The sequence below is a fragment of the Gossypium raimondii genome, chromosome 8, assembly GCF_025698545.1.
Source record: "Gossypium raimondii isolate GPD5lz chromosome 8, ASM2569854v1, whole genome shotgun sequence".
Classification (NCBI taxonomy): domain Eukaryota; kingdom Viridiplantae; phylum Streptophyta; class Magnoliopsida; order Malvales; family Malvaceae; genus Gossypium; species Gossypium raimondii.
This window is the reverse complement of record NC_068572.1, coordinates 9,473,605-9,488,643: the sequence shown is the minus strand read 5'-3', so window position 1 is coordinate 9,488,643 and position 15,039 is coordinate 9,473,605. Positions and strand designations below refer to the sequence as shown.

Genomic DNA, 15,039 nt, shown 5'->3' with positions numbered 1-15,039 from the left:
ATCTCATGATTTATAATTTCATTACTTGACTTAATAAGCTTTAATTCCATATTTTTTTTCATAATTTATGGTGATTTTTCAAATTTAGCCCACGTTGCTGTCCAAAACTGTTTCAGTGTAAGATGTTTATTACCATGTTTATAACACCCTTATCTCCTTTTTCTACACTATTTCTCATCACTTTCTCTTATTTTCTCTTCAATAACATACCAAGAAAATAGGACCATATATACAAAAACTTTACATTAACATCATTTCTTTACTTTTTCAATAATATCAAACTTAAAAATATATTAAAATCTTGATGTTCTTACCTTGTCATATTGATTTCAATCTTTAACTTAATTTTCTCTCTCCTCCAGCCTCTATTTCTTGAATCTAACTTGATATTCTAGCTACCCATAGTCTCCTTGTTATCTTTCTCTCTTGATGGATGTGGAAATTCTTTTGATTTCTAGATGAAAATGGTGAATTTTTGGTGGAAGGACCAAATTGTAAAGAAAGCAAAACTTTCTTTCTTTCTCTCTTTTTCTCACGTTGGTGCATAGGAAAAATGGTGGGTTGGATGATTCTTCATCTTCCTTTTCTTATATATATACTAAATAAAATAATAATAAAATAATAAAATATCAGTTAAAAATCAAATTAAAATATTAATAAACTAATATTTATTTATTTATTTATTTAATCTAAAATATCTCCAACATCATCATTATCTTCTAGATTTCTCTCTCTTCTAATTGACCATTTCACCCTTTATGATCTTTTAAAATTCCATCCTTGAGTCATCACTTAATTTGGTAAAATTACGATTTAGTCCCTCAAAATTCTTCACCTTTTTCATTTTGGTCCTAATCCATCCATTTTCCTTAGTTTCTAGATGATTCCAGCCTTAAAATATTTACACCATTGGTCCTTCAACTTTTTTTATATTTACACTTTAACCCCTCAAATTTTGAGTATTTATTCTTGGGCAACAAAACTTTTCTCACTTTTGCAATTTAATCCTTTATTGAACTAATATGTCATAATATACTTCCCAATTTTGACATAACTCCAAAATTTCCCCTTTTTGTCACTTTATTTCCTGATTTTATTATATCAAAGATAATATCTTACTGTAAAATTTTTTTGAGTATTACAAGTAATCCTCCTAATTACTCTAACCTTAGAGTATTCGGTTGTCTTAATTATGGTCGAGTTAGTTACGGAAAGTTTGAACCAAGGGTAGTAAAGTGTATTTTTCTAGGTTTTGCGACTGAGATAAAAGGTTACAAGTTATGATGCCTAGAAATGAGTAAGATTATTGTCAATAAAGATGTTACATTTGATGAAATATCGATGATTTTGTCACAAATGAGATCACCGGGTCAAAACAACACCGAAAAGTTTAGTGTTTCAAGCAATATGGAGTCAAAAACAAAGATAGGCGGTGACGTCGTGACGTCACAGAGTACGATGTCATAACAGCACGACGAATAAGGGTAACGTCCTGGCGAGGAGAATTGTTACATCACGACATCACGTAGAAATTTTGAAATCGTCGTTTCTTCGATGCTGTAGAAGGTTTTTGAAGCTTTTCCATCCCAACCAGAAACATTTCAAAATTCTAAGTTAGCCCGAGACAGAAAAAGGTAAGAGATCAAACCTTCGCAAAAATACTTTGAAGTAAATCTTGTGGCATATGCTCTAAGTGTCATGGAGAGCATCAATTTAGCTGACCCTTCAAATTATTCAGAGGCAGTTCAGGCTTCTGATTCTAGCAAGTAGCTCATTGCCATGGAAAAAGAAATGGAGTCTCTTCAAAAGAATGAGACCCACCAAGCAGAAAATAATTGGTTGCAAGTAGGTGTTAAAAAGGAAAGAAGGTTTGGATCAAAGTGACAAAATATAAGGCGGAGTTGGTCGCAAGGGTTACAGTCATGTGGAGAGATTTGATTTTCATGATGTTTTCTCTCCAATTGTAATACATACATCCATTCGGGCACTGTTAGCTCTTGTTGCATCAAACAACCTCGAGTTAGAGCAATTAGATGTGAAAACTGAATTCCTTCATGAGAATTTAGATGAGGACATTTATATGCAGCAACTTGAAGGCTTTAGGATTGAAGGTAAGTAAGACCATGTTTTTCTTCTTCAGAAATCATTATATGGCCTGAAACAGTTTCCTTGGTAATGGTACAAGAAGTTCGACTCCTTCATGATAAGCATGATTTTGTACGAAGTAAGTATGATAACTGTGTATACTTACACCGCCTTCATGATGATCATTCATTTACTTGTTGCTTTATGTGGATGATATGTTAATTGCGGGTAAGGATCCATTCGAAATTGATTGATTAAAAACCATGATTAATTATAAGTTCGAGATGAAGGATCTTGGTATAGCTAATAAAATTTTAGGGATGGAAATTTTGAGAGATCGTCACTCCGAGAAATTATTTTTGTCACAACAGAGATACATCGAAAAGATTCTCAAGTGGTTTGGAATGTAATATTCTAAACCAATTAGGACTCCCTTAGCTACACACTTCCAACTTCGGCTTCAGACTCACCACGAATCGAGGACATATACCGAAGACGAAAAAAGGTACATGTCCTCGGTTCCTTATTCTAGTGTAGTCAGAAGCCTAATGTATGCAATGGTTTGTACTCATATCGATATTTTACATGTTGTTAGTGTAGTAAGTATATATATGGCAAAACCCCAAAATATACACTAGCAAGTTGTTAAATGGATTCTAAGATATTTAAGATGGACTTCCAGTTCTTTCTTGGAATTCAGAAGATGTTCAGAAAGTTTAGTTTTGACTATGTAGATTTATATTATGCCGGAGACCTAGACAAAATAAGATCTCTTACACGTTATCTGTTCACCTTCAAAAATTGCACTATTAGTTGAAAACCCACCCTTCAAGCCACTGTGACTCTATCGACTATCCAAACTAAGTACATGGCAATTACAGAAGCTGTGAAAGAAGCCATTTGGTTGAGAGGTCTATTCGGGGAGTTGGTTGATAAAAATGACAAAACTATCGTATATCCTAATAGTAAAAGTGCCATACATCTCACGAAAGATCAGATGCATCACGAAATAACAAAGCATATAGATATTTGATACCATATTGTTCGAGAGGTGATTACTCAAGGAGATGTTCAGATTCATAAAACTAGTATAGAGAGCAATCCAACAGACATATAACAAAGAGTCTTCCAATTTCCAAGTTTGAGCATTGTTTAGACTTGGTAAGAATTCGATAGAGATCAAGTTAAGCCCCTGACGAGGCTCGATAAAGAAGGTGTTTCAAAAATATGAGTCAAGGTGGAGATTTATGGAGTGTGCCTCGCATTTTAGATGAAGCAGGGTTGACATTGGGACAAGGAAGAGCCGACGTCTCGATGACACGACATTGACGTCACAATGAGAAGATTCGCCACGTCCGATGACACGATGAAGGGCATCTCGACGTGGAAGCGTGTTCTCTACTCAACTGAGTTTCTTCTCCTAGTTAAACTCTGTTATATTTTTCCAGTCTAACTCTAATTATTCTAGGGATGTTTTAGTCATATTTGTACACAAAATTCAGGCTATAAATAGGCCTTTTAGCAACCCTAGATAAAAGAAAATATAACAAAAACAAAATTAAGAGAGAGTTTGTGGGAATTTTGGGGAATCTTTGTACTTCGGGTTCAAGGTTTATTTCTCCATTTTGTACTCCCTTTTCAATTTTTTTTTTCGTTTTAGTGAAGTTTTCTTTACTTATGGTTTTTTATCCTCTTTGGAGGGGTTTTTTCACGTAAATATTTGTGTCCAATTTTCTTGATTTTTGTTCGTGATTGTTGCATAATTCAGGTTCGACCCAACAGAAAGAAAGACACGTGTTGCTTAATATGCAACAACAATGGGTGAAACCCTAATGTTTCAGTGTTGTAAATAACATGAAAACAAAAATAGCTCTTACTTTGATCATTGATAAGTTGGTTTCTATCATGTTAGTCAAATTGGGAACAAGACTTTAATTTTTACATTTGAAAATTAAAAAAGTCTAAATAAATTTAAATCTCTGTAGGCATATAACAATTATATTTATATAATATCTAAAATTTTGACAAACAAATAAATTATTACAAAGATGGTTGATTATATTAAATTTTAAAAAATTTAAAAAATAAAAATTTAACATATTATAATGAGTTTGATTTTATTAGATTCTGATCAAATTTGACAACATCAATTTAAATGAGTTTAATTTGACTAAATTACCAAATAATTTTTTTTTCAAAATTACGGAAATAAGTCAATTTTTTTAAAAATAACGGAAATGGGCCGTTTTTGCTAAAACGCATCTAGTTGGTGTCCTTTTCAAGGGAAACTCAGAAAAATGCTTCCACCTAAAATCATTTTCCTTGTGTTTTTATTAGGGTTTTTAGGATTTTTAAGGTTTTAGGGTTTATTAATTAGTGTTTTATGGTTTATTAATTAGGGTTTTATTATTAAGGCTAAGGTTTTAGGGGTTTTAGGGTTAGGATTTATGGTTTTAATTGATTAAAAATTTAACGTAATAATTGTAATAATTGAATGTGAGATTTTAAATATTTGTGTTTACACTAATAGAATATTAATTTTGATTAAAAATCGAAACTTGTAGAACTGAAAAAATAATTTTAACGAGATGGGTTTAAAAAATATCTCGGGTGGTGTAGGAACCCGGGCCAGACAATGCCATCATGTTCACATTGAAAGGACTATGCAAACTAGAAAATAAATATCAATTCCATTATAATATGTAAACGCGCGGTTCTATAAAATAATAACAAATATAAGATTTTCATGTTGTGAAATTATAACAAATTACAATGTTAATTTTGTAAAATGATAACAAATATCATCGATACACTATAAAATTAATTAGTGCATATGCCGATTAGAATCGGTGCCACATCGGGGTGGTCGATGGTTATGCGCTGGATTCCTTCTTAGTTCAACTTCTAGGTGGGGTTGTGGTGTCAGTTGCTCATCTTCTTCGCCTTCAGTCGATTGCGATCCTTGCATTCTCGTTTGCAATCGTGCATCCTCCGGTCTATTAATAGGTGGTTGGGAAGATGACCCACCTAGGTAGATTAAAGATCCCAGAGGTATTTGTGTCTCAAACGACGAATGAGGATAACTATGTTGAGTCCCATACATTGATGGGATAACGAGTGGACTCTCCGTTGGTGCCTGATACGTAGATGACCTATACATCATCGTTGGTGTTGGTGTTACTGAAAAATGAGATGGCCTAGGCGTGTAAAACATCGGGGATGGATGACCAACAATCCAACTTAACATAAGACTAGAAGTAGAAAAATGTGGTGCAATATATGATGCTTGTGTGAAGCTAATATGGTTCAAATTAGACCTATCCATGGGCCAGGCGGCCCGGCTCGGCCCGACGGCCCACCCGAAATATGGGAGGGTTTGGGTAAAAATATAGGCCCGAAATATGGGCTTGGGCAAAATTTTAGGCCCGTTTAAAAAATGGGTCGGGCCTCGGGCAAGATATTTTTGGCCCGGGCCCGGCCCGGCCCGGCCCGAAAAATATTAAATATATATATTTTATTTTTAAAATATAATAGGTTTTTATTTTAAGTTTATTTACTTTCATTTCCTTAACTAGTGTTACAAAATAATAATAATAAAACATCAAGTTTGTTTTACTAATCAAATGTTAGATTTTGTTACAACAATTAATACAATTAATACAATTAATAATTTGATAAATTTACTAATCAAATGTTAGATTTTATTACAAAATTAATACAATTAATACAGTTAATAATTTGATAAATTTACTAATCAAATGTTAGATTTTATTACAACAATTAATACAATTAACAATTAATAATTTGATAATTTTACTAACAATTAATTTTAATAACAATTAGTTTTAATTTTATTAAAAATAATTTTAATTTTAATTTTAATTAAAACGGGCGGGCTCGGGCCCCATATTTTTCTTTCGTAGGGCTCAGGCAAAATCTCAGCCCATATTTTGGGCCGGCCTAGTAAACAGTTGAAATTTTTGTGGGCTTACCGAACCCGGCCCGGCCCGGCCCATGGACAGGTCTAGTTCAAATACGCACCATAATAAGATGGTAAATATTGAACGGGGGGTGGTGTGGGCATCGATATTGAGGTCGTTGGAGCTGGTTCTTGCGTGGGTTCTGATAATGGGTCCGCATCGCCAGCCCTTGGATTTAAATGGGGCCTTCGTGGCCTACTTGTATGGGGATGCCACTCCTTGCCTCTTCCCTGTACAAATATGGCTTGCCATGAATCCTAAATCATGACATGTATTCCGGATCGCATGCTAACTCCAAAACGATAATAGGTTTACGAGTAGGTAAAAAATCATACCGATTATTCCACATGTTGATATGTTGGGAGTGGAATACCGACCAATTCTCATTTGGCCGCCGCAAGTTGATAGGATGCAGATCATCAAGGTCTTAAGGTGTCATGGGAATCGACTGTTGGAATTTGAACTGCCGCAACATTCTATTGGTCTTGTGCATCGCAACGGTAGTGTACACTACCAATGGGACCTTAACATGCTAAGCGTTGGGATTCATAAAGAATTCATCGGTGATTATTCTTGAATTGTCGGATCCTCGTATAGTGTCCATTCAAACTATATTAACGTGATAAAAATATTAGTTATATATATACACTACTAAATACGAAATTGACTATGTTATTTGTATATAGTTTAAAATTAAATAAATACATACCTCAGCTTCCGATCGTTGGTCTAATAGAAGTCGTATATCTTGATGCTCAGTAGGTAATCCGACATGACTTGGCACATGGTTCCACCTATTTAAATAACTTCTTAGCATAATAATTTTAATTTAAATCAATTTAATCATGGTAATATCTACTGAATTTTACCTTGTTGCGAGTGAGAATGTATACAAGTAGTTCGCTCGAGGATGTAAAAATGGAAATCAGAACTGAGCCCATGACTGTAGTAGTAAAATACAACCACCAATATTGATTTTTCCTGGTTGCATCGCCTGACACATCTCCCAGGACAATGTTGCCAACACGACAAACCCCCAACTGAGTTCGCCCGCTACTCTAAAATTGACAAGTTTCAGCGGCCAGTTTAGATGGACGAGATTTCATGACTTATCCAGCATCAGGATACCCTCGATGATCTGAAGGATGTACGTACGAGCGTATCGTTCTCTTTGGACTTCAGTCGAATCCTCAACTAGTTCCGTGAAATGTTTTTGTATCCAAGCCATTTTAATTCGACCTCTGTAAGTCGTCTCCAGAGCCACACCCAAAAAATCACCACATACGGTTACCCAATCAGCAGACTAAACAGACTACCGACCCATCCACGGGTAACCTCAACTATAAATGAATGTCCTCCAGAGTGATAATACATTCAACGCATGGAAGATGGAATTTGTGTGTCTCGGGTCTCCACCTTTCCACCAATGCGCTTATGAGTTTCAGGTCCAACTTACACCTTTGAACTACAAGTGCCACATGCCAAAAACCGGCTTCCCTCAAGAATGGTTCAATCAACGGTGATGGAGGACCAGGTAAATTACGAATATGGCATTGTAAAATTTGATCTTCCACCTATTTACGTAAAAATTATAAAAATATTATGTTAAAATATAACAATGAAATAAAAAAATTAAACAAGATTAAAATATATTCTTACCATTTGCAATTGATTGACTAGATGTGTTTGTTATCAAGACGGATTAGAGACCCAGCCATTGCTAAATTATATAGAATAAGAAAAAACTTTAATAAAAAATATTTCTTGAAAATATTAATAAAAAATAGAACTTAGATAGAAATAGAATTTTAGTAAAAAATTTAAGAGAGAATTTGAGAGATTTTTGAGAGTTGATTGAGAAATTTGAGAGATTTAAGAGAGAAATGTGAGAAATTAGTAGGTGGAGGGGTTTTATAATTTTTTTTACCGTTGAGGGGAACACGTTGAGTTGGACACGTTTTTGCTCAACGCGCTTTACTGGTTAGAGAGGAAAAACGCTTCCAATTAGAAGCATTTTTCTAAATTTCCCTTAAAAATGACATCAATTGAACGCGTTTTAGCAAAAACGTCCAATTTCCGTAATTTTAGAAAAAAAGGTTTTATTTGGTAATTTAGTAGTTTAATTTAGTTGGATGTTTGGATAAAATAAACATTTTTATATTTGAATTAGCCAATTATTTTTTCGTACTTATTCAATTTGAATTTAATATTTTTATAAAAATCTAAATATTACACATTAAGTGAACAGTTTCTGAAATCAGACTTGAGTTTTCTTTTTTTTAACTTTAATGGCGAGGAGAATGAGTGAAGCCAGGCACTGGCGGTGGCCAAAATTTGTGAAAGAAATACATTGTATTTACATCTTCAAATAAAACCAACTCACATGATGTCACCATTTTTTTTCTTTTTTAAAGTTGTATGCACATCACGATACACAGGTTTATAAATTGTTTCATACACTTTGTTTTGCAATTTTTTTTTACATATTTTTCCATTTATTTTCTAATTAAAAGTTTATTTTTTATCTTCCACTTTTGTAAGTTAATCCAAAATGAAAGGCGATGAAGTAGGGTAGGAATGGGATGGCTACAGAAGTGGGGCCCAACCCCAAGGGGTGTTTCAGTTTAACCAAAGGGGAAAGGCAAATTGAAAGGAGGTTGGAGTTTAGAGGGTTAACTTTCCTTCCTAGTCTTCCACTTCAACAATGGGTGAGAAATGAATAATCCACTACCGACACTGTCTTTCGTGTAAAGCTTCAGACATACCATTAAAGGGTACAGAGATTGAGAGAAAACTACTTGTGGGACTTCACCCCCCCCTCCCCCCCCCCCCAAAAAAAAAAAACTGTTTTTTCTCTGTCTCTGCAATAAACTGGAAGGAGCAGACACAGAGACAGGGAGAGACAGAGAGAGAGAGAGGTGTGGGGGAGACAGTATGGCTAAGTTAATCAAAGGATAAGATTTGATCCATCTCTCTTATGTTTTCTTTTTTCTTTGTATAAAGTCCAGAAGAAGCAGATTCACGGATATTGAGAAGAAGTTTCTAAAGATTTTGTAAGTCTTTTTTTTTTGTCTTCACTTGTTTTCTTTTCCTAATTTTGGGTGTGTGTTTTGATCAGATTTGGTTTGATGGGTTTTGCTTAAGTTCTCATAATTCTTTTTGAGCTCTTGTATGTGAGCAAGGAAACTTGGAATTTTTTTAGGTGATTTTCTATAGCTTTTTCAGTTGGTTGGCTTGTTAATTGATTTGCTGCTTTGGGATGGTTGTTGGGTGTTGAATTTTGAGGCTTGGGAAGATGACGAGCCTATTCGGTGAAAAAGCTTATACATCACTTAATTATATGAAATAAATTTCAATATATTATGTATTAGGGAAGAATGAAAATGTTGGCAAAAAGATCTGATACTTAACATGGTCCATTGAAACAAGATTAATGTGGCGCCAAGCTAGCGGTTTTCATTTGCAAACTGGATTTGTGGCTTTGCAATTGGCCTCTAAACATGCTTCCTGCACATGTTTGTAGATCCAGCAGAAAGGGGTTATTACTATCTGACTAATGACCTTTTTCATCTTTTGCAGGTTAAGCTAGCTATGGGAACTCTTGCAATCGATACCGAGTGTGTGGATTCTGATATATACCGTGCTTTGGGATTCAAAGAATTGGGTAAAGGAGTTGTTGGAACTCCACGGATTTTATCACTTCTTTCTTCGCTTCTTGAGGAATCCGTCCAAAGAAACGAGATGGAGTCCGAGACGGTGAACTTCAAAGATAATGTTGCCATGTTTCATGGGTTAAGAGCTCCCACCATAAGCATTCAGCATTATATCGATCGCATCTTCAAGTATGCTGGCTGCAGTCCGTCGTGCTTTCTCGTTGCATACATTTATGTCGATAGATTTGTTCAACAAACGGATGTGCATTTGACTTCCCTTAATGTTCACCGACTCCTCATAACCAGTGTATTGGTAGCCGCAAAGTTTATTGATGATGCGTGAGTGTTATGAGATTGTAGTTTGAGGTTGAGGTTGATGTTAGATATAGTTTGCATCATTTCATCCCATTGTGTTTTGCAGGTTTTTCAACAATGCATATTATGCGCGAGTGGGAGGGGTAAGCACGGCGGAGCTCAACAGGTTGGAGATGAGCTTTCTGTTTGGTCTGGATTTCAGACTTCAAGTAACTGTGAATACATTCCAAGGATACTGTTGTCAGCTGCAAAAGGAATGTTGGGAAGGTAATCAAATCGAACGGCCTATTCGAGCCTGTGGAATCAAAGATAGTTGGCCAAGCAAAAGTGATACGCAATGCGCTCCCACAATTTCAAGATGAAGCTACGCGGTCATGCCAAGATTCTTGAAGAAACGGCAAGCTTTTGCATCATTTGAATGCGCCTATTAGTTAGCATTGATTGTTTCCATCTTTTTCATGATGTTGTTTGTTTCTTAGCGTGCACCTTTGTGTTCATTGCTTTGCAGTGCAAAAAGGGATGTTGTATATTAACTTTGTGAGCATCAAATTTATTTTAAATGATTTAATTTTTATCCAACTTAATTTATCATGCTCAAATATAATTAAATATTTTCTTTAATTCAAATAAATTTATTTAACTTAATTTTATTCCAAGTGCAAGCTTAAAGTGAATTTGTAAATGAGACCTTTTAAATTAATTAAATAATTATTTGAAATAAGAGAAATCTATTATGTATAAAAAAATCGATTCTAAAAGATTTTTAAGGAGTTTTATTGTTTCATTATCAACATTCTCGTCAAATCAAATATTTCAATCATATGTTTTTCATTAAATTTAGATTCTATTTGCATTTCAATGTTATAGTATTTTGGACTCCAACCTTCCTGTATTTTTCAAAAAAAAAAAAGAAACTGAAAGAAGAACTTTTCATTATTCTATAGCTATATCAATTCACATACCTTTTGATTATAAATTTTTGCTAACCAAGTTCATAGCAAATAATATTTCATATGAAATAATCATGCCTAATAAGAATTCAAAATTTTCAAGCTTGTATATTGCTAAACCTTCGCAACATGTTTGGTTGGGGGAATGGAATAGCATTCTCTATTTATTCATTGAATGGTAAACCATTCATTTGTTTGGTTGAACGTAATACTCATTTAAGGAATGTTTATTACTTCCCTATTACTTACCTTCTCGTTCTGATTATTTCATGCAACTTTTAATCACAAAACAAAATTAATTTTCAAACTAATCCTTTAAAATCTAGACTTAAAATATAAAAATAAAATATTTGAAATATTTTAATATAAAAATAATTATATTACAAATGTTATTAAAGTATATTTAATAATAATCCTATAATATTTAATAACAATAACAATAACAATAACAATAACAATAATCATCTACATAACAAAATTCTGCTAAGGGTACTCTGGTCATTTTAGTTTTTTCTTATACTATTACAACATCTATTACATTCAACCAAATAATTGAATTACTGACTACAATTTTATTCCATTTCAGTTCTATTTCATTATTTCCATTACAGCCTTATTCAATTCCAGTGAACCAAACTTGTCATCGATTTCACTTTTGACTTTAGGATCATCACTAACTTTAGCTAATTTCAATAAAGTATCTCTTATTTGAGGAGCTTGAAATCTTATTGTAACACCCCATACTCGAGACCGTTGCCGGAGTTGAGCATGGGGCGTTACTTGACTTAACTTATTAGTTCGGGGCATAAAAATTTACTTTTAAAATTTATTTCACTGTTCACCATAATGCTGTGCACCTGCGCAGCAGTCACTAATTTAACTATAACTCGAGTTAAGAAACTCGAAATTTAGATCTGTAAATTTTACCTGAAACTAGACTCATATATTATCTTACCATAAATTTTCAGAATTTTTGGTTTAGCCAGTTAGTACAGTTTATTCATTAAAGTCTCCCTTGTTTCACTGCCTGACGGTTCTAACCTTTATTCACTAAAAATCAATTTTCTCATCGTATGATTTTCATATGGTGTTCTCACTTGTTTCTACAGAAAATAGACTCACTAAGGAATCTAGACATATAAATTATAACTCATAATTATTTTTGTACAATTTTTAATTATTTTCTAAAGTTAGAATAGGGGACTCCAAAAACCATTCTGACCTTGTCTAACCAAAATTCAAATATCTCAAAATATAAAATTCCTTTACCCACATCATTATTTTTTTAATGAAAATAGACTCGATAAGCTTTAATTATATATATCATTCACTCTCTAATTCATTTTATACTATCCTTGGTGATTTTTCAAATTCACGTCACTGCTGCTGTCCCAAAACTGTTTCATTGTAAATTTTTACTCTTTCATAATTTCTAGGTATAAACTATCACCTAGGCATTCATAATACCAAACATATTCTTACTTAGCCATTTTAATAGCTAAACATTATCACATATTTACACATCATCCTTTAGCAATATCATAAGGACATACATTCAAAATGACTAAGTCCCTACACATACCATAGCTCAAACATTGATCATCATAAAATACCGAGTTGTTGTTGTTGATAGTGTGAGCGCTCTTTGACATCTTTAAGATCCCCGAATTAGCTTTGCAATACTATAAAAGAAGGAAAATAAAAGAAGTAAGCATAAAGCTTAGTAAGTTTACAAGCAAATAAATAACAACATTTAACACAAATAATTATACTCAAATGTCATGATCTTTAATTTCCTTTTTACTTACTCTCTTACTCGTTCACTTACTTGTTTACTTAGATAACTCATGATTATAACTTACTCTTCTCTTGCTGAAATGTTGGTTCTCAATTGATAACATAATATGTTCTTAACTCTTTTTTTTTAATATAATATGTTCTTAACTCTTATAACTCACCTGAATTTTCTATTTATGCTTTTACCTGAACTTTCATGGAACATAATTTGTTTACTAGCCCGTTGAGTCACATTGGAATAATAAGGATACTTGGGTCTCTTTTCTGATAATAACATGCCAAAGCCATGTCCCAGACATGGTCTTACATGAGATGTTTCTTGTACTGCCAATGCCATATCCCAAATATGGTCTTACATGAGAGTTCTCATATCGGTGCCCATGCCATGTCCCAGACATGGTCTTACGGGGGACCTCTCATCTCGGTGCCAATGCCATATCCCAGACATGGTCTTACATGAGACCTCTCATAACCTCAATGATGCCAATGTTGTGTCCCAGACATGGTCTTACATGAGATCTCTTTACCCAAATGTCATGATATTTGTATCCGATACATTCCTAATGTTTCAACGGAACTTTTTAATACTAATTCTCTGTCATCTCATACTTGAGTCAACATTAGATATTTTCATGAAATAAATACATAATTGTTGAAAAACAACAGCATTAATAATAATTATCAAAATATTGCATTTATTTACTGTAAACTTACCTCAATACAAAATATGGCCAAATTTATCAACTTAGTCTTCAACCGTTTTCTTTCCTCGGTCTAACCCTGAATTTCGTTCTTCTTGATCTATAATAGAAAATTTAGTTTATTTAATACTCACATTTATCAAAACAACCCTCGACTCTAACTTTGGAAAAATTATGATTTTACCCCTAAACTTTTACATATTACACTTTTACCCCAAAGCTCGAAAATTAAACTTCATCCCATATTCTTATGTTTTATAACATGCTGAACATTTTTCCCTTCTATGGTAACATTAAATTCCCATTCTAACACTTATGAACATTAGGTGTTTTTATCGATTATGTCGTTTTACTCGTTTTCATTTAAAATCGCTTAGCAAAAGTTGTTTACAATAATTTCAAGTTTCATATTCTATCATAAAACATCAAAATAAACACATTTCACCTATGAGTATTTTTCCAAATATGAACCCTAGGTTAAATTATTGCTAGAATAAGCTAAATCAAGTTACCGAGGCTTCAAAAACGTAAAGAACATTAAAAACGGGGCTTGGAATCACTTACTATGGAGCTTGGAAGCTTGAAAACCCTAACTATGGCTTCCCCCTTTCTAATTTTGGCCAAATGAAGAAGATGAGCACAATTTGCCATCTTTTTCCTTTTTAATTCATTTTAATTACCAAATTACCAAAATGCCCCTAACTTAAAAATTTCCTATTTCACTTATCTAATGTCCATTTTTGTCCATAACTTAACCAATGGTCTAATTACCATATAAAGACCTCCAATTTAAAATTTCATAACAATTGGATACCTCTAACATGTAGAACTCAACTTTTGTACTTTTTACAATTTAGTCCCTTTGACTAAATTGAGTGCCCAAACGTCGAAATTTTTGAACGAAATTTTCACGAAATCATTCCGTGAAATTGTAGGCCATAAAAATATAGTGAAAATAAATTTTTCCTCATTGGATTTGTGATCCCGAAACCACTGTTCCGACTAGGCCCAAAATCGGGATGTTACACTTATAGCTTTAACACTTTAAATACAACTTTCTCAATGTGTTTGTGATAATGATTTAAGAGTTAGGCTCGATATATGATATTGTAGGATTTTCCACCTTTTCATTGAAGAAAATAGTGAGCATATTCGTTATAGTACTTCGAACTAGGTAAAAATACAAACTAATAATATAACTTTCAAAGTTAAAATAATATAACCAGGTTAGAAGTTGATTTTCAATAATTACCAGAGAAATTCAAATTCAAATTCAAAGAGAGATAATTCAATCTTAATTGTTGAAAAATCTATGAGATGGTTTTAACTCTGAGGCCAAAAAGCACTAAAAACTGTTACAGTGCTAAATTTTTTTTATGAGAAGGAGAGAATTAAAATACTGGGTGCAAGAAGAAAACGTAAAAAATCACATTCTAAAGCCTCATCATGGGCCAATAAGCTTCCTTCTTTTAATGTCATAGACGTAGCTTTTTTTCTCTTCTTTTAATGATATGGAAGGTATAAATAAATATACATAAATTTAGTTCACTTTCTTACA

At 33.2% G+C, this 15,039-nt stretch overlaps 1 protein-coding gene and 1 long non-coding RNA gene across 3 annotated transcripts; one reads left to right on the top strand and one right to left on the bottom strand.

Annotated features, from left to right (window-relative positions):
* Positions 1-8,709: 8,709 nt before the first annotated feature.
* LOC105790722 (cyclin-U3-1) lies at positions 8,710-10,617 on the top strand. Of its 2 annotated transcripts, none has more exons than XM_012618463.2 (3): positions 8,710-9,118; positions 9,645-10,057; positions 10,140-10,617. In XM_012618463.2, exons 2-3 carry the CDS (start codon positions 9,657-9,659, stop codon positions 10,393-10,395), a joined length of 657 nt encoding a protein of 218 aa, XP_012473917.1. In that variant the 5' UTR covers positions 8,710-9,118; positions 9,645-9,656; the 3' UTR covers positions 10,396-10,617. The 2 variants fall into 2 exon arrangements, with proteins under 2 accessions (XP_012473917.1, XP_052491334.1); XM_052635374.1 differs by lacking the exon at positions 8,710-9,118 and adding an exon at positions 9,249-9,267.
* Positions 10,618-12,367: 1,750 nt separating this feature from the next.
* On the bottom strand, positions 12,368-14,101 carry LOC128042891 (uncharacterized). Its single transcript, XR_008198413.1, has 3 exons — positions 14,046-14,101; positions 13,495-13,581; positions 12,368-12,665 (listed from the first exon to the last, which is right to left on the bottom strand). It is a non-coding gene; the product is annotated as an uncharacterized LOC128042891 (long non-coding RNA).
* Positions 14,102-15,039: the final 938 nt, after the last annotated feature.